This window comes from Lonchura striata, chromosome 26 (genome assembly GCF_046129695.1).
Source record: "Lonchura striata isolate bLonStr1 chromosome 26, bLonStr1.mat, whole genome shotgun sequence".
Classification (NCBI taxonomy): Eukaryota; Metazoa; Chordata; class Aves; order Passeriformes; family Estrildidae; genus Lonchura; species Lonchura striata.
The window spans coordinates 7,106,956-7,132,419 of NC_134628.1; the positions used below are offsets into that span (position 1 = coordinate 7,106,956).

The window sequence follows — 25,464 nt, forward strand, 5'->3', positions numbered from 1 at the left end:
GGCAGGAGCTGCATCTCCCTCGTGTGTGCGGAGCTGAGCGCTGCACTGCCAGCTCAGACAACCCCCCAGCTGTCTGTCCGTCTGTCTGTCCGTCTGTCTGTCCGTGCCCAGCCTCTCCTGTCTGTCTGCTCTGGGCTCTGGAGCCCGCTCTGCTCACAGGGGCTCAGCCACACCGAGGAGCGCCTGTTCCTGCAGGAAAATTCTTCTGCATCCCGGATCGTCACCCGTGCTCCCGAACCCTCCCCTGCTCTCCTGAGCCTCTGTCCGCCGCTGCTGCTCTGAGCAAAGCCCCGGATCCCACGGGATGCTGCCCTTGGCACAGCGGGGACCGAGAGGGGACCCGTGTGCCGCCGTCCCTCCCTGGGCTCTGCAGGAGGGACACACGCCTGCCACCCCATCCCTCTGCCTGTCTGCGCCGCTGCTCTGAGCCTTCCCCCACGGCAGGGATCCCAAAGTGATCCCCAGCCCTGCCCTTGGCACAGCGGGGAGCGGGAGGGGACCCGCGTGTCGCTGTCGCCTTTCTCCGGGCTCTGGCGGGGGAAGGACGCGAGCCGGGACCCCCTTTGCTTTCCTGCGCCTGTCTCCGCCGCTGCTCTGAGCCAAGCCCCGGATCCCCAGGACGCCGTCCGCCCTTGGCACAGCGGGGACAGCGCGGGGAGCCGTGTGCCGCTGTCCCCTGGCTGTCCCCCGGCCCCGCGCAGCTCCGGCGGCCCCACCCCGGCTGCTCTCAGTGCTGCCACTGTTCCGCGCCGCGCTCCCCACCTTCCCCCGCTCCGGCGGAGCTCCCGGTGCCCTCAGCAGCAATGGGGCCATTGTGGGGGCCCCGGGGGCAGGGCAGGGCTGGGCATCGCCCCCTCCCCACCCCGGAGCAGCATCTCTTCCTGCTCCTTCTTCCTGCCCCTCTCGCCTCGCTGCCCCCCCGGCCCCGCCGTGTCAGGGGCTGGCTCGGAGCCTCCGCAGAAGGGCAGGTTAATACCCGGGGCCAGCGCTCTGCCCCGCACTCCCAGCCCGGCTCCGCCATGGCCAGGATTTGCTGTGCCCTGCTGCTCTCGCTGCTGCTGCTCCTGCACGGCCCGGGCGCCGGCGGGGCCCCTCCGCAGCCCCGCGGTGAGTGGGGACCGGGCTGGGGGGCTGCGGTTCGGGGGTCCCTCTGTGCCTCCGGCCGGGCGCTGGGCACGGGGGAGGCAATGCCCAGCAAGAGCCGGGCCAGTGCAGGAGCTGTGTCCAGCGTGTGCCCAAGGCAGCGGGACCTGGGGCTGGGGTGGCTCCTGTGGGACAGCCCGGCTGGCCCCGGGTCACCCCGTGGGGCTGGAGGAGGCCCAGGTGGGACAAGGGCTCTGCCTTCCCTCCCCTCTCCAGCTCCAGAGGGGCTGGAGCAGGACCTGGCCCGGCACCCAGGGCCACCTCCCGAGCAGGAGGTCTGGGTCGGGTTGCTGGGAACGGGACTTTCCTGGGGTTTCCTTCGTCTGTTCCTGAGCGAATTCCTGCTCTGCTTGGCTTCCCAGGTGGGCAGTAGGGCAGCCAGGAGCAGGTGAGCTGCCTGCTCTGCAGCTTGCATGGGCTCCAAACTCCATCCTGGAATGAGTGCAGCAGGGGCCGGACACCCAGGAAAGGATGGACATGCACGGCAGGGACAGACACCCAGGGAAAGACGGACACCCAGGGAAGGATGGACACCTGGGGCAGGGATGGACACCCAGGACAGGGATGGACACCCAGGACAGGGATGGACACCCAGGAAGGGATGGACACCCGGGACAGGGATGGACACTCAGGACAGGGATGGACACCCGGGACAGGGATGGACACCCGGGACAGGGATGGACACCCAGGAAGGGATGGACACCCGGGACAGGGATGGACACCCAGGACAGGGATGGACACCCAGGAAGGGATGGACACCCGGGACAGGGATGGACACTCAGGACAGGGATGGACACCCGGGACAGGGATGGACACCCGGGACAGGGATGGACACCCAGGAAGGGATGGACACCTGGGGCAGGGATGGACACCCAGGGCAGGGATGGACACCTGGGGCAGGGATGGACATGCAGGGAAGGGAGGGTCTGGTCCTCAAGAGCATCTCTGTTCTTCCCCGGGCTCCAGGCAGCCCAGGAATTTTTGGATTTCCCCAGAAATCATTGCAGGAGAGGCAAATTCAGCTGCAAGGCCAGACTTGTGGGAATTGAAAATGTTTGGACAGGGTGATGATGATGATGGCCCGGCCACAGCCATGGGCAGCCTGAGCTGTGCAGGTGTGAGTGACTGCAGAGGTATCTGGGGCTGAGGGAGGGGGGATTCAGATAAACTGAGCCCTTTCTCCTCGGGAATTTGGGAAAGGAGGGTTCTCTTTGCTGTGCAAAGCTGGGAGACAGAGCAGTGACTGAGCTCAGCCTTGCTGTGAGCAGTCAGCTCTCTAAAATAAACCCTTTTTAGTCCTGGGCTACTGCACTGTTCTCCCAGGGTTTAATGGATATGGCAAAGATGGCCTGAGAGGAATTTTCTGCTGAAGTCAGCATTAATTAAGCTATTCCTGAGTAATTTCTAGTGTGGATATTGAAAATATAGAGGAAGATTTTATTTCTAGTTTAATCCCAGTTTTAACTAAACTATGCTGAGTCAAGGTGTCAATCAGAGCAAGTGACTGTCACCTCCTGGAGAGAATGGGCCTGTCCTGCAGACCCTGACTGTGGCTGAAATCCCAAAAAACTCCCACCTGGTATCCCTTCTTTACTCTTTCCTTCTCTAAAATAAACTCCACTCTCATAAAAAGAGCTTAAAAATGTTATTTAGGGCCAAATCACAGAGCAGAAATAAATAAAATAGATTGACTTAAAAATTTTCTATTGGCTCCAGCTGTTCTTAGGGAAATAAAATAACTTTTCCTGCTTAGTTTGTCACTAAATCCAGGGATGATTCATCAGCACAAAGGGGGATTTGTGTTTTATTTCTGGAGGAATTAATTGAGCCTTTCCCTTGACCTTCATTTCTCACCTGTAAACTGGGCACAGGCAACCTCTGGAAGAGGGATTTCCAGTGCTGCAGATGGATCTCCCTGGGAGCTTTCCTCCTCTGCAGTGAATTATGGGGGGAAAATTAAATTCTTCCATATGGGAAAATGTTAAATTGGATTTTAGCGGGAATTAGAGCTCCTGACAAAGTGACCATTGCCTGCTTTGCTCCCACCTTCCCAGACCTTCCTCGATGTCTCTCAGGAAACAAACCTGATTATTTCTTCTGTGAATCCATCACTGAGTATTTATTTTTATCTGCCTCAAAGACTGAAAGCCCCATTAGATCTCACACTGAGGACCAGCTGTAATATTTATGTCATCATTTGGTGCAGATTTGTTGGCCCAAAAGCTCACACTTAAAAATCTGTCCACAGAAATCTCCTTTATGACAGGAACTCCCTGAGCCCTGCAGAAATCAAATATTAACAGAGCACTTGACAGAGACAGGCTAAATGAGGAGAAAAAAATTTAAAATAACAGCATGGCATAGATCTTCTGGGGGAAATGGGGACATTCATTTAGGAAATCATAAAAAAACACCAGGCCTTTTTTTTATGTCTTGCCACAGCTGAAAATGAAGATGGAAAATGTCATGAAAGCGAGAAATTAAAATAATAATAATAATAACAATCATTCCGTTTGTTGCATTGCTGATGCCTCCTGTTTATAGCCTCTCCTTTACACTGTGGGTATTCATGGGGCTGTAGAGATTAATTATCTATTATTAACTATCAGTTATGGGTTCCAGATTTCTCTGCTGTTTCCCCGTGACGGATGTGAACCAGCTCTGTGCTGTTACTGGGGTTTGTTATTGGTGCCATCACTGGGGAACAGGGGTCTGGCTCCTGCTGTGCTGGGAATGTTAACCCTTAACCTGGGAATGTTGTTCCCAATCCCGGCTGATTTCTGAGTGTTGTGCTTGGTTCTGGGCCCATTCCCATTAACAGATATCTGTGGGGATTGTTTATCCAGCTCTGAGGTGCAGTAATCCCTTTCCAGCCTTTTTTGGGTGCAGAAATGCAGCACAGGTTTCAGTCCACAGCTTTATCCCTCCTTCCCTTTCTTCCCTTCCCTCCTTCCCTCAGTGCGGCCATTCAACTCCCTTCCTTCCTTCCTTCCTTCCTTCCTTCCTTCCTTCCTTCCTTCCTTCCTTCCTTCCTTCCTTCCTTCCTTCCTTCCTTCCTCCCTCCCTCCCTCCCTCCCTCCCTCCCTCCCTCCCTCCCTCCTTTCCTTCTTTCACAGCTTTTTCCCTCCCTCCTTTCCTCTGTCTTTCCCTCCTTCCCTCTCTCCGTGCTGTCATTCCGCACATTTATCCCTCCCTCCCTGCCCCAGGCAGATGAAGTTTCCTGCAGCCCTCAGAGGCACCCTGGGGTGACACGGGACACCCTGCTCTCCACAAGTCCGTGTCACTCCCCGGGAACTCTGCTTTCCTAAAGGTGCTTCCCTAGAAAAGCACAAAGAACGTTTTAAATATCCAGCTCAAGCTGTGAAACAGAGAAAGGACAAACCCACAGCTCCTCTCCGCTTTACCAGCACCGACCTCTCCCTCCCAGGACACTCTGACACTTTTCCTTCTTTCCCTTTGATTTCCGCTGTCCCTGCGGCCCCCAGGCACCCTGTGCAGGACCAAGCCCACGGACCTGGTGTTCATCATCGACAGCTCGCGCAGCGTGCGGCCGCACGAGTTTGAGAAGATCAAGGTGTTCGTGTCGCGCGTGATCGAGGCGCTGGACGTGGGCCCCAACGCCACCCGCGTGGGCGTCATCAACTACGGCAGCGCCGTGCGCAGCGAGCTGCCCCTGCAGGGTCCCCAGAGCAAGGCGGCCCTGCTGCAGGCCGTGCGCAGGATCCAGCCCCTCTCCACGGGCACCATGACCGGCCTGGCCATCCAGTTTGCCATCAGCCGCGCCTTCAGCGCCGCCGAGGGCGGCAGGGCCAGCGCGCCCAACTTCAGAAAGGTAAAAAGGGTCTGGTTCCTCCAGCTCCTTGCTTGAGACTCATCGTGGGAGTGGTTGGGAAAAGCAGAAAGAGGATTTTCTTTCCGGGCTTTGGTTGTCTGTAGACACCTGGGGGTTGATTGTTGCAGGTGGAGAAACTCTGGGAGGTGCAAACCAGAGGTTTGGAAACCTCCAGGAAGTTCACGCCTCTCAATCCTTCTTGGAAACCTCTGGGAGGTACAAACCCCTCAGTTCTTGGAAGCCACCGAGAGGTTCAAACCTCTCAATTCTTGAAGATCTCTGGGAGGTTCAAATATCTCCACTCTTCTTGGAAACCTCTGGGAGGGTCAAACCTCTAAATTCTTGGAAACCTCCAAGAGGTTCAAACCTCTCAACTCTTCTTGAAGTCCTGAGCGGTTCAAACCTCTCAACTCTGCTTGGAATCCTCTGGGAGATTCAAACCACCTCTCAACTTTTCTTGGAATCCTCTGGGAAGTTCCAACCTCTCAATTCTTGAAAACTTCTGGGAGCTTCAAATCTCTCAGTTCCTGAAAAATCTCTGGGAGGTTCAAGCCTCTCAATTCTTCTTGAAAAAGAAGCTCATCTTTGGGGCTTAGTGAAAGAAAACACAAAACTCATTGTAACGTGTTCAGTCTTAGTCTCAGTTTTTGTTCTAAATGCAGTCTGACAGTTACACACAACATTGGCCACCCCTGCAGACTGGAGAGACATTTCCACTGAGCTGTCCATGACAGCGCTGGATCCTCATCTCGGGAATCTCTTCCACCCCATTCACCATCCCTCTCCCCATGCACTCCTTTCCTGCCAGACAGCTCCCCAAGCCTTGCTGCTCCCTGTCACCTCTGGTGTGTGGAACAAACTGTCCTGGATTTCCAGTGTCTCCTTGACACCTCCTTTCCTGGACAGCTGGAAGAGCTGGGAGCAGTGAGCTTTGGGGTGATTTATCTAAGGCATTAAAGAAAAGGGGAAAAAAAAGGGAAATCACTCGTTTTCCCTCTCGCCTTCCACTCCGGAGCTGATCCAAGAGGCAGAATCACAGAAGGAGGTTGGGAGGGGTCTCTGGAGCTGACCCTGAGCTCCAGAGGGGCTGCCCAGGACCATGCCCAGGTGGCTTTTCAATGTCTGCAAGGTGGAAAACTCCACAACCCTTCGTGCTCTTGGTTCCCTGGTTGTTTTTTCTCTCTTTGCCCTGCCCTGAAGTCCACCCAGCTTCTCCCTTCTGCTCAGGGTGATCCCATCCCTTGCCTGGGAGGAGGAACAGTTCATACAGGGATTTAGGGAGGTGAAGCTCCCAGAAACACCGGACACGGTCCTTTCTCCTTCCCACAGCAGAAATCCAACAAATCCTCGTGCAAATCTGGTTGTCAACATCCCAAAACATCACATGGTGCTTTGCTCTTGCTTTGTGCAGTAAATGTCACCCCCGGAAATGCAGTAAATGTCACCTGCAGGGAAAAGCACCATTTGTTTCTGGAGGAGCTCCGAGAAAAACCTGCTCCCACCTTCCTCAAAACCCACAGGGAGCCCAATTACTTTCACCTTATTTTTTTAGGGAAGAACAAATAAATTGGCAAATTGCTGAGCAAATCCAGGGCTTTATGCAGCTTCCTGCCTGATGCTCCTTGGAGCGCTGCTGGAACATCACGTTCCCAGGGCATAATGAGCCATCACTCCCTCATTAGCTGTGGGATCGCCGGGAAACGCCTGCCCGGGCTGGGAGTACCTGGGAATGCCAAGGAATGCTCAGGAATCTGAATTAACCAGGAATAAATTGTATCAGACCACGTGGGATTTCTGTCTGACAGAAGGATGAGGATCCAGAATGTCAGGAATTGACAGGGAAAGCTGCTGGTTAAATGAGCAAAAGGTTTGACCTTGAAAAGCAAAGTTTCTGAATTTTATCAGGGTAAAATTGAGGATCGGGGCAAAATTCAGCTGTTGGAGGCAGCAGAAGGTTCACCTTTTCATAATTCCCCTCACAAGGCTGAGCAGTGCCAGCCTCCCCAGGATCCAGAGGCTGCTCCTTCCCTCCAAGCCTTTCCCAAACCAGGCCCACACCAGGACTCAGCTTTTCCACTGGCAGGGAATTACAGAGATCCTCAGACTGCAAATAATTTGGAGGTCGGCTTGAAAATAATTTTTTCACATTGACTCAGGCTGGATGTAGGGGAAATATCTATGGCAGGAATCCTAGGAACAAAACAGTATTTCCTGATGATTGGGTTAACCAAATGTGATATTAACAGATATTTTTGCACTCTTTCTGTCAGGCTGTCAGAGAGAGGACCCCGAGCTTCCTCTCACTGTTACATTCATTTTCCCCATGGGTTCTCTGATTAATTCCTAATCCTGACTCCGTATCCAGAAATTTTGTTTTTCTCCAAGAGCAGAGTAGGAAGCAATGTAAATTTTGAGTCTTTTATGGCAGATTTCCACACAGAGGCATTATGAGGATCTTTCCACCACAACCAGGTGTGGACACTGCAGCCCCATCCTATTTGGGGTTTATCTGGGCTCGGGCTTATCTGGGCTTGGGTTTAGCTGGACTCGGGTTTAGCTGAAGATGGAGAGGAGCTGATAAAACCTGGAGAATTTCTTGATTTAGGAAGAGAATTGCAGAAGGACATACGGCTGCTGCCAGGATCTGCTGGCAGGGTTTGGTCTCTGATTTGATAACACCTCTGATCCCTGATTTGATAACTCCTCTCATTCTGTGATTTGGTAACTCCTCTGGTCCCTGATTTGATAACTCCCCTTGTTCCCTGATTTGATAACGCCTCTGGTCCCTGATTTGATGGCTCCTCTTGTCCCTGATTTGATGACTCCCCTGATCCCCGATTTGATGACTCCCTCATTCCCTGATTTGATGGCTCCTCTTGTCCCTGATTTGGTGGCTCCTCTCATTCCCTGATTTGATGACTCCCTCGTTCCCCGATTTGATGACTCCCCTGATCTCCGATTTGATTACTCCCCTCATTCCCTGATTTGATAACGCCTCTGATCCCTGATTTGATGACTCCTCTCATTCCCTGATTTGATGACTCCTCTTGTCCCTGATTTGATGACTCCCCGGATCCCCCATTTGATGACTCCCTCGTTCTGCCAGCCGGGCTTTGCGGGCTCTCCTCGTCCCCTCGCAGCTGGAGCCGCAGCTGGAGCCGCAGCTGGAGCCGCAGCTGGAGCCGAGGCTGAGCCGAGGGCTCTCTCTCCTGGCAAAAGGCTCCACTGCACGGATGGATCCGCTCCCGCCCCAGGAAAACCCCGGGGCTCCTCGGGCACACCCATTCCCCCCACAGCTGCCACAGCTGCCTTTGCCTTTCTTTTGCCACGCTAGAAGAGCAAGGACTGAATTTATTTATATTTTCCCCCGTGGAAGAACCAGTTACGGAATTATGATGCTCCTGGGAACTTTTAATTGTGCATCCTTTAGGAAGTGCAGATAAACAGCTGAAATGAGATTGTAAAGCCCCACATTTTCCCTGTTCCTCCTGGTTTTTCCAGAGGGGAAGCTCTTTCCCCATTCTGTATTCCAGCCCAAGCCATCCCTTTGGAGTTGGCAGTGGTGTCACTATAAATCAGTTGTAAGGAAAAGTGGCAGGGGCAGAAGAATTGGCAAAGAGCAAGAATTCAGGTCTTGTGACATAGTCTCCTTCAGAAGAAAAATAAAGAGGAAAAGGGACAAACAAGGAGCAGGACTCTGAGAGGCTTTTAACTGGTTCAGGGCACCGTTTAATCCAAGCTGAAATCCAATGCCCATTTAAACCAGATGCCACTTTAATGCTGGGGTTAGCAGGGGTGGGGTTTAATCCCTGCTGTTTATTTTGGAACAGAGAATCACAAATCCTGGCAGGCCCTGACACGCAGCGTGATCTCAGGCCTCTTCTCCTCTCTCCCCATGGAGATGGCTTCAGTTCCATCCTTCAGCTCCTTCACCTATAAATGGGATGAAGCCTTCATCTCACATTTCCATGGCATTTCCTGAGATGCTGTGAAGTCCCACACTCAGCTGGGCTTGTCCTGAGTGTCCCTGAAGATCTTTAGTTTGGCTTGAGCTCAAGTTTGTTTAAATTAAAACATACATTTTAATTTCGTTTCCTTAGAGGGGGATGCAGCAGCTGTCCCTTGGTGAAACAATCAATCCCTGGCAGTTTAACTTTTCCAGCTCAGAAAGAAACTAATTCCACCTCAAAAAAAGACATTGGTGTGATCTCCAAAGTATGGGAAAAGCTGGTGGGATTCCCTTTTCCCTTCATTTTAGAAATGCAAACCCCACCCTGGCCAGTTCCACCGGCACTGTGGAAATATGAACATGGACAGCAGTGCCCAGCAGCCCGTCCCTCCCCTGCAGGTGGCCATCGTGGTGACCGACGGCCGGCCCCAGGACGGGGTGCAGGACGTGTCCGCCCGCGCCAGGGCCGCGGGCATCGAGATCTTCGCCATCGGCGTGGGCAGGGTGGACATGGGCACGCTGAGGCAGATGGCCAGCGAGCCCCTGGACGAGCACGTGGACTACGTGGAGAGCTACAGCGTCATCGAGAAGCTGACCCACAAGTTCCAGGAGGCTTTCTGCGGTGAGTCCTGGCGTGCCCAGCCCAGAGCTGCGGGTCTGCAGCCAGGAGTGGGGAATGGTTTGGGTGGGTGGGACCTTAAAGCTTTGCAGAGAATCCTGGAATGCTTTGGGGGGGAAGGGATTGGAAAGCTCATCCCATCCCACCCCTGCCATGGCAGGGACACTTTCCATGGGCAGGGACCCCTCCCACTGTCCCAGGTGCTCCAGCCCCAGTGTCCAGCCTGGCTTTGGGCACTGCCAGGGATCCAGGGGCAGCCACAGCTGCTCTGGGAATTCCAGTCCAGCCCCTGCCCACCCTGCCAGGGAACAATTCCCAATTCCCAATCTCCCATCCAGCCCTGCCCTCTGGCAGTGGGAACCATTCCCTGGGTCCTGTCCCTCCAGACCCTTTTCCAAAGTCCTCCTCCAGCCTTTCCTATGGAAGTTGTACCTATGACCACCCTTCATCCCCGTGGAAATCAGGGGTTCTTTGAAGTTGCCTTTCCAGAACTGCAGGGTTTTGTCCAGGGAATTTCAGCTTTTTTTTAAAGAAATCTCCAGATTTCACCAGGACCGGAAAGTTTGTAAACACGATCCACTGAAGGCACTGAAAAACAACCTGGAAAAGAGGATTTTAGCACAGCTGAAATCACACCCTTTTTGGGGCAGTTGAGAGAATTTGTTTTGTAATTCCCCCCACCAGCGTTGTCTCCAGAATTCCCAGTTCAGCTGGGATGGTCCCAGTTCCTGCCAGAGGCTGAGCTGCCTTTGCCTGATGCTGCTTTTGGGGTTGGGAACCTCATGGGGCAGGAATATCTCCTGGCTGGAGCAGGATCTAATTCCTCTCTGCATATCAAAGGAGCCCGAGCATCCTAAAACACCATCCTACAAACACCACCCTATAAACACCATCCTACAAACACCACCCTATCAACACCATTCTATAAACACCACCCTATAAACACCATCCTATAAAAACAGCATCCTCCAAACACCATTCTACAAACAGCATCCAATAAAGCCACCATGCTCCAAACCCAATCCTCCAAAACCCATCCTACAAAAAGAGTATCCTACAAAACAGCATCCTACAAATGCAGCTTTGCTCCTACAGGACCCACTGAAGGACTGGATGTGTTTTATTGCTTCCAAATGTGCCCCAAGGTAGCAGGAATGGCCATAAATCCCCTTTTCCTGTCAGCAAGAGAGGCCCAGGGGCTTCTCCCTGCCACTCCCTGGAAGCCAAAACGTGTGGCAACACTTCCTGAAAGGTGTGATCCACCTGGAACCCCAAACAGACACGGCTGGGCCTGAAGAACTCCCAGTTTCTGAGAGGTGTAAAATCTCCTGGTCCAGCTCCCAGGCTGAAAGTGATGAAGGGGAGCAGCTTTTTGTCATGGAAGATTGGCTCCTCTGTGGAAAAGAGGGAAATTTTGGATAGTGGATTATCTTCAGGTGATAACACAGAATGAGTCAGGTGTTATCAGGTGTCACTGCAGCAGCAGCTTCTGGGAGAGGGAATAAACACTTCAGCCAAAAGGAGGGAGAGAGACGGAATTTGAGGAGTGGAATCCAGGCCATGAATATTTGTGGAGTTTGAATTGGCTGCCCTGGAATCAGGAGGCAGCAGTGGTGCCAAGGTGTCACCATGTGGTTTGAAGCTGTGGGGGAAATCCTTTCTGTGCCTCCCTGTGCAGATGGCAAAGCTCTTCCCATGCAAAGGCCTGGCAGAATGAGGGGAGCACTCAGATTGCTGCAGGGAGCAGAGGACAGCCCTGGGGGAATCCCAAGCCCCTGCTACCATGTTCTTCATGTGCAGCTGCCCTAAACCACCCCAGAGATGAGCCCAAAGCCCCTGCTCGGGCACAGCACAGGATTTGTGGGATTGGCAGCAGGGATTGTGCTTCCCACAGCGCTCAGCAAACTCATGGGGAAACAGGAAACCCTTGGTGCTCCAGCCAGGAGTGAGATTAGCCAGAGCTGAACTACAGGCAGCTCCAGGGGCAGGAACATTCCCAAGGCTCTGGGCTGGAAGAACCTACCAGTGCTGGCACAGCCACGGGAAGTGGAAAAGCCAAAAACCGTACAAAATCTGAGTAGAGCAGAACACAAATAGCTCAAAATAACAAACCTCAACTCGGAAAGACTCTGCTCCACTTTCCATTTGTTTGCTCCAGCCCAGTGCCTGGATTTCTGCACATTTTTCCCTGGCATTTGGCACTGAATTTGCCTCCCCAGCCCTGTTTGCTCTGCAGTTTGTTCACCGCTCTGGTGGCTGTGACAGCGCTGGCACCCCCAGCGCCGCTGGCTCCTGCTGCTGCCACTCAGCAAACGCTGTTTGCTCAGCATCCCCGGAGCCACCGCCAGGGCAGGAGGGCAGCAGGAATGTTTGGAGAGCAGAAATCTGAGAGCTGCACACGCAGGGAGAGCTCTGAGGCGAATTCCAGGTGTGTTCACACAGGAGTGCTGTCCAGGACGGGCAGCTGAGCTCCCTGCTCAGAACTGTACTGCAGAGCTGCAAAAGTGGGACCCAGCTGCAGCTGGGACCCACACCTCACACAGAGACTTTCAGAGTGAGGTGTGCTGTGATTTGCCCCCCACCCAGCAGGGTTTGCCCTCAGGATGGGGAGGATTTCCAGTCCTGGCTGTGCCGTGGAGCAGGGAGACTTGAGGGGATTTCTTACTTGTCTTTATGCCTGTCCTGGTTTGAACAGCCAGGTGTCTGCTAAGGAAGGCAGGAGCCTCCCCAGAAATGGGAAATGTAAAGCCCCTTCCTCTGAATTATTATAATTTTGAAATTAAGGGGCTCTCAGGCAGAGATATGGAAATTGCAATAACAGTTCTTTACTAGGAAAATTAAAAATACCAATGCAATGGTACAACCAAAGCCGTGCCAGAGTCAGAGCAGCCCTGTCCCCTGTGGGTCAGGGAGTGGCTCAGCCCCATCCCAGGGGGGCTCAGCCCTCCTGCAGTGCCAGCTGTGCTTCTGCTGGAGCAGGATCTGCACAAGGGGGGAGTTTTCCTTGGAGCTCCAGGGCTGGGGGAGATGGGCCTGGGCTCCTCTGGGAATGCAGGGGGATAAAGCTGCTCCTCTGGGAATGCAGGGGAAGGAAGCTGCTCCTCTGGGAATGCAGGGGAAGAAAGCTGCTCCTCTGGGAATGCAGGGGAAGAAAGCTGCTCCTCTGGGAATGCAGGGGAAGGAAGCTGCTCCTCTGGGAATGCAGGGGGCAAAGGCTGCTGTGCTGTTCCCAGGTCAGATTGGATCCAGGTAGGAATGCTTGGCTCCTCCCCTGGGCGCAGCATCTCCCCATGGATGATGGAATTTTCTCAGCCATGCAGGGACACTCAGTGGCCATGGACAGCAGAGATCTCCTGGAGGGAGGATTGGCTGTGGGAGAGAGAAAGAAAAGTGCCCAAAGAGCAGCAGAGCCCTGTCCCAGCTCTCACAGATGGGACAGAACATACTCCCCCATTTCCAACCTGAGACATTTCCTCAGCCACTGTTCAGGACCAATGAGCTGTGTCCCACTACAAAGCAGATTTAATTTTGGGGTTAATGTGGGGCTGTGCAGAGCTGGCTGTGGGTGGGGAGTCCTCGGGCTGGCCCTGCTTGAAGCCCCCCATCCTCTCCTTGCAGTGGTGTCTGACCTGTGTGCCACGGGGGACCACGACTGCGAGCAGGTGTGTGTCAGCACCCCGGGGGCCTACAGGTGTGCCTGCAGGGATGGTTTCAGCCTCAACAGTGATGGCAAGACCTGCACCGGTACGTGAGGTGTCCCGGAGGGGAGGGTGGTGACAGCACTGGGATGTTCTGCTTGGGGAAGGCAGAAAGGGAAGCCCTGCTCATACCAGCCAGAATCACTTTCAAAATATTGCTGTCACTTCCGGTTGGGTTTTAATTGATTAACCCCACAACAATATTAATTAACAAATTAATTCCCACAACAGTAAATGGCATTAGGGTTCTATTTTTCTACGTCATTTATTGAGGCCTTTGCTGCTGTTTGCTTCTCCCCTCTTCTCGTGTTTTTCCTCAGCTTGCAATGGTGGCTTGGGCTCTGCTCTGGATCTTGTGTTCCTCATCGATGGCTCCAAGAGTGTGAGGCCTGAGAACTTCGAGCTGGTGAAGAAATTCATCAACCAAATCGTGGATTCGCTGGAGGTGTCGGACAAGCAGGCCCAGGTCGGGCTGGTGCAGTACTCCAGCTCCGTCCGGCAGGAGTTCCCCCTGGGGCAGTTCAAGAGCAAGAAGGACATCAAAGCAGCAGTGAAGAAAATGTCCTACATGGAGAAGGGGACCATGACAGGCCAGGCTCTGAAGTACCTCGTTGACAGCTCCTTCTCCGTCATCAACGGAGCCCGGCCGGGGGTCCCCAAGGTGGGGATTGTCTTCACTGATGGACGCTCACAGGATTATATCTCAGATGCTGCCAAGAAAGCCAAGGACTCAGGTAGGGCTCCTGAATCCCCAGGGGCTTCTTTCTCCCTTGGCCCAGGCAGGACTTCTTCCCTGGATCTGTCCCTTAGGATATAAACAGGTCATAGTGAGCAATTCTGGGGAGATATTCCCTGACTATCCTCGCTCAGAGAGAACTTGGAACTCCTCAGTCTTGGTGTCAGGTGCACCTTGGCTTGCCAGGAACTGGTTTTAATTCCCTTCTGTGTCTTTGGAGGAGTTTCTGCTGGCCAGGATAGAGTTCCATGCCTTTGGAATGGGATGGGCAGGGTGGAGTTCCATCTCCTGGAGTGGGATGGACAGGGTGGAGTTTTGCCCTGTGGAATGGGATGGACTGGATGGAGTTCCATCTCCTGGAGTGGGATGGACAGGGTGAAGTTTTTCCCTGTGAAATGGGATGGGCAGGGTGTAGTTTTACCCTGTGGAATGGGATGGACAGGCTGAAGTTTTTCCCTGTGGAATGGGTTGGACTGGATGGAGTTCCATCTCCTGGAGTGGGATGGACAGGGTGAAGTTTTTCCCTGTGAAATGGGATGGGCAGGGTGTAGTTTTACCCTGTGGAATGGGATGGACAGGCTGAAGTTTTGCCCTGTGGAATGGGTTGGACTGGATGGAGTTCCATCTCCTGGAGTGGGATGGACAGGGTGAAGTTTTTCCCTGTGAAATGGGATGGGCAGGGTGGAGTTTTACCCTGTGGAATGGGATGCACCCAAGTCTAGTTGCTCCACACAAATATGGAAGGAAGCTGCAGAGGGAATTTAGAATTAGGAGGTTCCAGCACCTTTAATGTTGGACAGGGCTTGGAGCAACCTGGGATGGTGGAAGGTGGTGGAGCAGGAGGAGCTCTAATGTCCCTCCTAACCCCAGCCAGCCTGGGATTTGCCGGGGTTGCTCAGGAAGCCCAGCCCAGCAGCAGCGGCACACGGGGGCAAAGACAACGAACACCAGGATTTGCAGGGCCAAGCATGGCTTGGCTGCATCAGCCTCAAGGCCTGGAGAAGGCAAAGAAAAAGCAATAAAACAACAAACAAAGCACAGACATGGGTTAAGGAGGAACCCAGGCACATTAATAAGGAACTTTTCTCAGCTGCTGTTGTAGGAAAAGCGCTCAGTGGCCACTCGCTGATGAATTCCTGTGTCTGAGCCCCATGAAATATTAATGCCTTGAGAGCTGCCCCTTTGCTGACCCGCTGAGCACGTTCCCAGTCTCTGACACCCCTGTGTTAAATGGATCCAGCCCTGGGAATTCATTCAGGAATTGCTGAATCCTTCCCTTCCTTTTAACTTCACTCTCCACCACTAGATGGGACTCGGGGCCAGCACATAACCAGAAAGGTCAGGGAGCTGGTGAAAAAACAATGTTTACAAAGCACTCTGACATCTTACAGGGCTGTTCAGCTCTTATAAAACAAAAGGTTCTTATAAAGTGTATTTATAGAATTTATTCCTCCCTGGTGATAAAACTTTGTGCCTTGTCTCTCCCTCCTCTTTTGTCCCTGCAAGGAAATCTCTTATCTCTCCATGAGTTATTGCTGTGGGATAAACAAGTGCTTAAAATGAGACTGCAGAATTGTTCAGTGATCTGAGCCTTGGAAAAACAGCACATATTTGATATATCCAGAGAAAGAAAGGCAGAAAGGGGAGCAGGGAAATGTTTCCAGTGCCTGAGCATGGACAGTAGAGACAAAGTAGAGACAAATATTTTTAATCAGGGCTAATTAATACCACCAAAAATGGGAAAATTGCATTTCAGTTCAACAGAAACAGGTTTAATGCAGATCAATCAATAGAGCAGGACAATCCCTGGGCAAGTTCTGAACTCCCAGGGGAGGCTGCAATTTTAGACAGAGACTCAGCTCAGTTCTGCTGACCCCAGGTCTCCACTGCAAGGGGACTTTGCCACTCAGGGCTCGTTAACAGGGGTTGATTAACAGTGGCTGAGCCTGTTCTGGAAACTCCCACTGTTTCCTTTGGCTACATTATCACTTCCAAATCAGTGGGATGGTGTTTCCATCACATGTCCTTTCTTGCATCTCCAAAACCTCGTTCTTGTTGTCATTACCTGGGAAATTCTGCTTAAACTCTGCCTGTAAAAATATTTTGGTCCCTGTTTGACCTGGCTGAAAGGAGCATCTCCAAAACCTTGTTCTTGTGGCCACAGTGCCCACGGTCTGGTAAATTTTAATAAAATCTCTGCTTGTAAAATTATTTTCACCCTATTTGACCTGGCTGAAAGGAGTCTGGAATAGAGGGGGTGAAGGGTAATTGTCAGCTAGGATCTGGAGCTGTGTGGGGCCTGGGGTGCAGGGGGTGGATGAGGGTGCCCAGCCTGGCAGGGGTGGCACCGTGCCAGCTCCGTGCTGCTGACAGGATCCCGTTCCCGGCAGGATTTCGGATGTTTGCCGTGGGAGTGGGCAACGCCGTGGAGGACGAGCTGAGGGAGATCGCCTCAGAACCCGTGGCTGAGCATTATTTCTACACTGCCGACTTCAGGACCATCAGCAAGATCGGGAAGAAGCTGCAGATGAAGATCTGTGTTGGTGAGAGGGGACTGGGGTTCAGCCACAGAATCTGAACAGCTGAGGAACGGCTGAGGGAGCTGGGGGTGCCCAGCCTGGAGAAAAGGAGACTCAGGGTGACCTCAGCGCTCTCTGCAGCTCCTGAAAGGTGCCTGTGCCCAGCTGGGCTGGGCTCTTTCTCCAGGAGCTGACAGAACCAGAGGACACAGCCTCAGCTGCCCCAGGGAAATCCAGGCTGGGTGTCAGGAGAAAGTTTTTCATGGCAAGAGTGACAAAGTTCTGGAATGGCTGCCCGGGGAGGTGGTGCAGTCACCATCCCTGGGTGTGTTTGAAACAAGCCTGGATGTGGCACTGGGTGCCAGGGCTGAGTTGAGGGGCTGGGCTGGGCTGGACTCGATGGTCTGGAAGGTCTCTGCCAACCCAGTGACTCTGTGAATTCTGAAGGGTGGAGCAGAGGGGTGAAAATGCCCCTCCAGAAACTGCCAGGTGAAGATCTGCGTTGGTGAGAGGGAATTGGGATGGAGGGGTTTTGCCCCAGTGTTTGAAGGCTGGAGTGGAGAGAGGAAAATGCCCTTGGAGAAGCTGCAGATCACCAGTCTGTGTTGGTGAGAGGGGATTGGGAGGGAGAAGAGGGATGGAAATGCCCTTGGAGAAACTGTAGATGGAGATCTGTGCTGGTGAGAGGGGGACTGGGGATGGAGGGGTTCAGTCAAGGCTGGAGAGAAGGGATGAAAATGCCCTTGGAGAAGCTGCAGATCCTCGATATGTGTTAGTGAGAGGACTGGTGTGAGAAATGCTACTCACTTCCAAGAATTAAAAAGGTTTATTAAAACCTGATCAAAAATACAGCAGAAGACTGAATAGAGAAAATATCACAGCACAGGAGCAGAGGGTTTCCCCACCATGTGCTCACCACACAGTGCAGGTTTCACCTTTTAACCCTTCGGCCCCTCCCAAAGTTCTGTCCATCGACTCCTCCTTCGCTGTCCAGGGCTGGGATCACTTCTGACATCCTGACTGGGGGTCAGCTGCTGCCATGGTAACGAGCCCCCCTCCCAAATGTCCTAGCTTCCCCGGCTATCCCATGAGAACGATGCAAAAAGGGGGAGGACATAATTATCAATCCATAAAACTTCTCTTAGCCTATACATAATATTTGCCCTTTAATTCTGAGAGTCAACCATTTTATTACTCATTGGTCACAGCTGGGATGGAGGGCTTCAGTCAGTGTTTGAGGCTGGACTGGAGGGGTGAAAACGGCCCTGGAGAAGCTGCAGGTGAAGATCTGTGCTGGTGGGAGGGGGATTGAGGATGGAGGGGTTCAGTGATGTCGGAATCTGAGGTACTGGTGATTCTGAGATTGTAAAAGTCTCTGTCCTTCAGCCCCGCTGCCAAAGCAGAAGCCATAATTGGTCTGTGCTGGTTTCCAGGTTGTTTATTCTGTTTATCTCTCACATGTTCTGCTGCCCTGCCCAGCTCTGTCCTGCAGGGCAGCGTGTGGGGCTCTGCCCTCAGTGGGATGTGACAAACATTAAATACCAGAAACTCCCTGGGCTGGATTTACAAGAACGTGCCAATATCTGTCACCTACGTTGGACAGTGTGTCCCCAGCCTGAACCAACAGAAAAATGCCAACACCACAGTGAGACATGGAGGGCATGAAGAAGGAGAAAAAGGACAAGGCACACCCAATTTCCTCCATCTTGTGTCCTTTGGACCCCTCATCTAGAATCCTAAAATTTTACTTTTGCACCCATGCCACACTTAATTATTACTTCTATCAAACACTCAGAGCTTGTAATTGATCCTGTAAGATTGAAAACTCTTTTCCATGGACAGAGATCACAGCCAGTGTCTCTGGGGGCTCTGTCCAGGGGGTTCTTGACCCCTGCCAGGGTCCCAGGGCAGCCAGAGGGATGCCCTGGACTCACACACAGTGACAGCATTTGCAGTCTGGAGTAGAAAGATGAAAATGCCCTTTTAGGTGACTGTGATAAAAATCTCCCAGTTCTCAGTGTGTGGAGCTGACAGAATGCACGGGAGCATCAGGAGACATCAATATTTTGGGTGGTTACCTGAGATGAAGCAACCCCCACACCTCAACCTCCCAAATCCCCTTCTCCTTCCTTTTCCCTCCGCCTTTCTGCCCTTCTTTTTCTCCAGAAAGGATGAATTTGTCTCCAGGTTTCTAAAGATGGGATTTCCTTTCTCCTGGAGAAGCTGGAGAGGGATAATACCCGTGTCTGCAGAGCAAGGATTGCAAGGCAGAGACTCTTTGACAAGTCTCATTAAAAAATTAGGATCAATCCAAAAACAAGAGGATGGGATCTATATGAAACCCCCAACAAATTGTACTTTAAAGTCATTCAAATACATTTAAGCTTCAGCCTTCCAAAAAAAAAAAAAAAAGTAATAAAAACTGTCTTTTTAAAATATCAATTTGGGTAAATATGTTTACATTTGATTATTAAAAATAAAAGGAAGGCAAGGAGATATTTGCTTTTTTTTTTTTTTTTTTCATTCCCAGTGCCAGCTTGTATTTCTCAACAGCTGCCTTGAAATCTTCTGTTAATCTCCAGCTTTAGGTTACACCTGGCTGGTTTAAACCTGTTGTGTTTTGGTGCAAGTGATTAATGTCCTTTAAAAATTCTGTCTTTTATTGACTCCTTCTTTTGCTCAGCTCAGAGTGGCCTTGTAACCCCTCCCTTTCCTTCCCAGCCATCTTTTTCCTCCTGTTCCAGTCTAAGTTAATTTTCCTTGAAGAACAGATGTAAATTAGTGACATAAATTAGCAAAGTGATTAACGCTCATGGACTGGAGTCCCCTCAAGGACTGGAGCTACTGAAGCAAAGCTCAAACCAGTCTTGATAGCAGCAGTGTCTCCAATTTTTATTGGATCTTGTTGGGGAGACAGAGGTTGGTTTTATTTGGTCAGACTCTAATTTTAGGGCAAACTTGAAGCACCAGGAGCAGAGCTTAGTGGGTTTCCAGAGAGATGGGAACCCAGGAAAGACTTCTTATGGCTGAAATAACAGAAAAATGTGACATTCTCTGTTCATCTGAGGTTAAAGCCAGAAGAGATCAATCAGATAATTAGAAATAATTATATTTGATTTCCTTCCTATTTCTGACATAGAAAATAAGAATTGTTCTGTTTCACTGGGCTCAAGGATTTTGATTAAGTCAATTTTTGGTGCCACTCATCCTCTTGCTGTTGTGACCCACAGAGGAAGATCCATGTGAGTGCAAATCCATCGTGAAGTTCCAGACCAAAGTAGAAGACCTCATCAATTCCTTGCAGCAGAAACATATCCTTTGGAAGTTTGGGAAGTTTGGGTCCAGAGGGACCATGGGGAAGGTCTGCTCCTGGGGGAAGGAGGTGGGATGGGCTCAGGAAGGTGGGAATGAGGCACCTGGGGGACTCTGGGCTGGTGACAAGGTGGGGGTTGGTCAAAAGTTGGACTTGATGTTCCTGGAGGGCTTCTCCAAGCTCTGGGATTCTGGGACTGTGGGGAGATGGGGCTGCAGGTCCTGAGGCAGCTGGAATGGGAGGCAGGGAACTCCTTCAGAGCGAACATCCACCACTGCCCGAACTCCGTCATGGACTGCAGGGACAGAGGGACATCAGAACACCTCAGACTGTAGGTGGGTGGTGTGGATAGTCCAGAAGGACACATCCACCCATCCCAGGTTCTCCCAGCCGGCTGAAACTCAGCACTGGGAGATAAATCCTCATGGAACTGTTCCCTGGAAGCATCTCCAGCCAGGTGAGTTGGATCCCATCAGAACCCACCTGGTGGGACTGAGTTCTGCTCTGCTGGGCCTTTCATTAAGTGGTAGAAAGAGATAAAAATCCACCAAAAAATTGTGAGTAGGATTAAAACTTCTTCTGAAAAAAGGAATTCATGGAGCCTCGGGGTGGCTCACAGGGGCAGGGGAGATGTCTCACCACTGAGGATCAGGAGAGGATCTAATTTTAAAAGCCACATTCTGACTTCTTCACACATTTCTGGGCCCTGCTGTGGCACATTTCTGTTCCTCCTCCCGGAGCCAAGCTGGGTGAGATCCGTGACCTGTGTGGTGCAGAGGTGACGGGAAGTCACAGCTCCCACCCGGTGGGCGACCTCTCCCAGGCACACCACCAACAGCAGTTAGTGAGAAGAGCAGAAAATTCCTCTGGAACGCCAAGAAAAGCTCTTGCTGCTCTCCTCAGGGTCAGAGGCTCTGTCAGCCCCTCCTTTCCCTCCTCCTCTGGGAGTGAGCCCGTGGCAGTGGGAGGATGTGTGAGCACAGACAGCTCCTTCCTGCGGGGAGCTCCAGCAGCCCAGCAGCTCTGGGAGCGCCAGAGGGGATGGGCACAGATCCCCCTGCTCCCTCCTTACCTGGGATCGGGGAATTATTGAGTGGTTTGGGTGGGAGGGGCTTTAAAATTCCTCCCATCCCACCCTGCCATGGCAGGGACCCCTCCCACTGTCCCAGGAGCTCCAGCCCCAGTGTCCAGCCTGGCCTTGGGCACTGCCAGGGATCCAGGGGCAGCCACAGCTGCTCTGGGAATTCCAGCCCAGCCCCTCCTCACCTAATCTCTTCTCCTTTAGTTAAAACCTTGGCCCATCACTCTGTGCCCGCACAAAAAGTCTCTCTCCCAACATTCCCAGAAAAAAATGCCATTTTTCCTCCTTAACTCCTCCTCACTGGAAGCTGTGGCCAAAAGAATCGAGGCCCTGGAGAACAAGATCATCTAAAACCCCACCCCAGCAGTTTTTCACCTCCTTCCAAAGTAACAGAACCAGAACTGCTCCATTTTTCAGGGAGAGCAGCTCAGCCCCAGGGCTCTGGGCAGATTTTATTAAGGTCTAGGCTACCTGCATTTGTTTAAAAGGAAGAATTATTACAGTAGAGCAGACTTTGTATAAAGGGCAGAGCACAGGGTGTGACTGACAGTTAGACCAGGCTCAAGTTTCCTGCATCCTATAGAGTGCATATATTCAAAAAAAAAAAAACCAAAACAAAAAAAACCTTGAAAGATTTTTTTATTTAAAGCTTAATATATATACACTGTGTTACTGAGTACTTGATTATGAGTTCTGTGAATCCTCTGCTGCAGCTTTTGTTTCTATGCATGAGATAATTTAATTTAAAATCGGAGTGACTTAGAATCACCCTCAGCTGCTGGGTGCAAAGGCCAAAGCTGAGCTCCGGGCTGTTGTCAGTAATTAGGTGAGGTTTAGTCCTGATCCTGAGCGTGCTCTGCAGGCTGGGCCAGGCTCTCCTGCCGGGTTCATCCCGAGCTGTGGGACTAGAACGGGAGCAGCTTTCCCAGAGGGAATGGTGGCAGTGTCCCAGCGCTGGGCTGAGCTGCTCTGGGTGACTCAGGGGCCCTGGGTGCCACCAGCCAGGGGACATCCCCTGCTCTGGGTGACCCTGCCCTTGTGCCAGGCCTGTGGCCCCGAGTGCCACCAGCCTGGAGATGTGCTCTGTCCCGGGTGATCCTGGCAAAGTTCAGGGACCCTCTGTGGCTCTGCCACCAGCCAGACGTGCCCTGCTGTGTCCCCACACCCTCAGCTGCAGCTCCAAATCCACGCCCCGCCCCGGGAATGCTGCTGGAGCTGCCCTGGGATCAGAGGCTCACCCCACACCTCAGACCCTGCCGACTGCTGCTCCCGGATTCCCTGGGAATGTGGGCTGGGAGCACCTCGGGCTGCCTGTCCCTGCAGCTGTACCTGGCCATGGATCCCCACGGCGCCTCGGAGCGCCCGGGGGAGCTTCATGGCGTTTATGGGTTTCTTACGGGGTTTTATTTTTTTGTATCAAAATATTTATACTTGTGACTACATGAGAAAAGCTTCTCGGGGTGACTTGGCCTGTTCAGAAGTGTCACCAGAGCAGATATGTTTTGGTTTTGGGGGAATATTAAAATTTTGCTGGAAATCTGGGAAGCCAAGCGTCATCCTTTGTGTGAGTGCTGAGGAGGTTGCCTGACAACAGCACCTCTCCAAAGGCTCCTTAGTGGGAGGAAATCACCTCATGTCACATCCTCGTATCTCTGTGAAAGGGAAGAAATGGGTCCAGAGAGAAAGGCAGACCCTTCTCTCCAAACAGAGCCTCTTTTACAATAAAAATAATTTCTTTCATTCCTGGAGACGTGGGGATGAGTTGAGCCCTGAATCAAGGGCTGCAGGCAGCTCTTGATGGCCAAACCTCATCCTCAAAGGCAAATCCTGAATATCCCAGATCCAGGGAAACCCCTCCAGCTCCCGAACTTTCTGGGATGAGCTCCTGTCTATTTTTCCACATAAGTTGCAGATGTTTCATATTTGTCTCGACAGGAGCAGACCCTGTTACAATAATTTGTGGGATTATTCCAAGTGCACCTTTGAGAGCCCCTGAGCCACTTCTCTTTATAAATTAGAACAAATTCAGATGTGCAGGTGCCTCCTGAACCCCTCTCCAAGGGAGGCAAGTCACCCCTGCTGCCACCCAAGGAATCCTTTGCCTCATGTGGAATCACTTTCCAAATATATTTAAAAAGGGAGCAAAAAAACCCCTGCAGGAAAGTAGAAGTTGTTTCTGCATGTTCTGGCTCTCAGCTTTTTTCCTACCCTTCACTCTGTTTTTCTCCTCTTCCATTTTCCCCTCCCTTCAATCAGCTGATCAGAATTCATCCCCATCTGATAAGGGTAATTATTGATTAATTTTATTTTATTTCCAGCTATAATCCCTTTGCCCATCATGAAATAAGCTCTCATGGGTAATTTCTTTATGTGCTTATTTATTTATTCTTTAAATGCCTTAAAAGTAAAAATGTAATGGCCTCAGGATCTGGAAGATGGATTTGATTTTAGTTCCTGCCATGGCACCATGGAAGTGCTCACATTAGAGGGTTTCACTGTTGCCATCCTGCAGTTGAAGTTATTTCCCTGTTTTTTTCAGGAAATGGGAAAAATTCCTGGCTGGATCGTTGCCTCAGCACTCAGCCCACTTTGAACCCAACAACTTCCATTAAACTTGTTTTTTGGGGAAAGAAAACAATTCCAGGCCTTTCTGGGGAGGCTGAGCCAGGCAGGGCCATTCCTGGGGCAGGGATTCCAATCCCCGTCCTCGGGATGGGGAGGGCTGATCCAAACATTGTTCCTTCACGGCACCTCCAGGAGGACCTGGGGGGTTGGATCCTCCCTCAGTCCTGGAGTTCCTTGTTTCAGGAGTGCAGACACAGCAGATCTCCTTCCCTGTGGTTTTTTACAGAGAGAAGTCCATCACATCCATGTTTTGCTCTGCATTTTTCCCAGAGTTTCTCTGTCCATCCATCCCCTCCATCAATCAAGGAGCAATCTCCAGATTTCTCTGGTTATTACTCATTTAAACCCCAATCCCAGCTAAACTCTGGATCACCCCTCACCCAGGAAAATCCCCCTCAAGGAGCCCAGCTTCAGAATTGGCCATAAAAAAAAACAAAACAAAAGGAATTTTTCCTCCCAGTGCTCCAGGACCAAAATCCATTGTCAGGCCCAGAATAGTTTCTGTGAGGAATATTCGAGGCTGTGGTTCAGATAAAGCAGAACTAAACTAATTAGCAATCCTTCTTCCTCCCTTCTCCCTTTCCCTTAAAACAACAAAAGCCAGCCCCGAAGTCAATTAGTCCCCAGGTTCTGATGTCCTAATTAGCTTCATTAATGGATTGCCCAGGGCATCCGGATGCAGAGGAAAATCCCTCAGCTCAGTGCAGCTGACCTGGGAAACAAAGGCTGCTGCACAGCCAAACACAGCTCTGATATCCCTGTGAAAAATATGTTCACTGTGCTGTGAAAATTTGAAAAATTTAAAGTTTAAAAGTTTTTAAAGTTTTTAAGTTAAAACTAAACTAAGTAAAAGAAAATTTAAAAGTTTAAAAGTTTAATAAAGGACAGTAGGAGACAAAGACAATAAAGCAAGGATTACAGCCAAGAGTCCCTGTGCTATTTTGGAAACACCCTTTATTTACCATTTCTATTGCATCAGCCTGTTACAAATTCATAAATAATTATGCATAGTAAACTTTTCCCCAAGCTAGTTTACATGCTCCAAGAGTTGTTTAGCCTGGCTCCTCCTCGGTTCCACCTTTCAGAGCGTGCCCATTCCTGGGCTGTGCTTTTTGTCCTTTTTATCACCCCCAGTTTGGCCCGGGCCCACACTGCCTTCAGAGGTGAGTGCTGATGGGGGCAGATGTGCCCAGGTGTGCTCATCCTGTGTCCATCGGGTGTTATCCCAGCCCAGCAGGCATTTTAACACAAGCACACTGAGAGCAGCTATTGCACTGAGCTTAATTAACAACAGCAATGAAAACTATCTTTATAACAAAGCTATTTAATACCACACGTAAAAAATCCATTTTAGTATTTGCGAACAGCCAATATTATAATATGTATGTTACATCCCAAATCCCACAGGGATGGGCTGGGAGAGGTCTGGGTGCAGGAGGCTGAGATGATCTCGGTACACACAGGGAGCTCCCTTCCCTTCCCTTCCCTTCCCTTCCCTTCCCTTCCCTTCCCTTCCCTTCCCTTCCCTTCCCTTCCCTTCCCTTCCCTTCCCTTCCCTTCCCTTCCCTTCCCTTCCCTTCCCTTCCCTTCCCTTCCCTTCCCTTCCCTTCCCTTCCCTTCCCTTCCCTTCCCTTCCCTTCCCTTCCCTCATCCCTAAAGGAGATTTTTCCAGAGAGGTGCTGGTGCCACATGCCTGGAAATATTCCAGGCCGTTTTGGATGGCGTTGGAAGCAAACTGATCTCCTTGAGGAGGTCCCTGCTCACTGCCCAGATGACCTTTAAAGGCACTTTCCAATCCAAACCATTCCATAACTTCATGATCTTTCACATGCCCCTCTCCTTCTTCTCACTTTTTCCACCATGTCCAAGTTCCTTTAGATTTTCAGACCAAATGATTTATAAAATGTCATCCCCAAAATCCCAAGTTCCTTTACATCTCCTGGCCAAAT

At 51.5% G+C, this 25,464-nt stretch overlaps 1 protein-coding gene across 1 annotated transcript; it reads left to right on the top strand.

The window, feature by feature from the left end:
* The first annotated feature begins 1,019 nt into the window (after positions 1-1,019).
* MATN1 (matrilin 1) lies at positions 1,020-21,591 on the top strand. Its single transcript, XM_021528390.3, has 8 exons — positions 1,020-1,107; positions 4,629-4,975; positions 9,324-9,546; positions 13,162-13,287; positions 13,562-13,975; positions 16,368-16,520; positions 19,727-19,807; positions 21,192-21,591. Exons 1-8 carry the CDS (start codon positions 1,020-1,022, stop codon positions 21,239-21,241), a joined length of 1,482 nt encoding a protein of 493 aa, XP_021384065.1. The 3' UTR covers positions 21,242-21,591.
* The last annotated feature ends 3,873 nt before the right edge of the window (positions 21,592-25,464 follow it).

What these genes read in the sequence shown, in the direction of transcription:
- MATN1 (XM_021528390.3), top strand. Translation starts at nt 1,020, where the DNA reads ATGGCCAGGATTTGCTGTGCCCTGCTGCTCTCGCTGCTGCTGCTCCTG. An exon ending in GTTCCAGGAGGCTTTCTGCG is followed by an intron (nt 9,547 to 13,161) that starts GTGAGTCCTGGC and finishes CTCTCCTTGCAG; the next exon opens with TGGTGTCTGACCTGTGTGCC. An exon ending in CAAGAAAGCCAAGGACTCAG is followed by an intron (nt 13,976 to 16,367) that starts GTAGGGCTCCTG and finishes CGTTCCCGGCAG; the next exon opens with GATTTCGGATGTTTGCCGTG.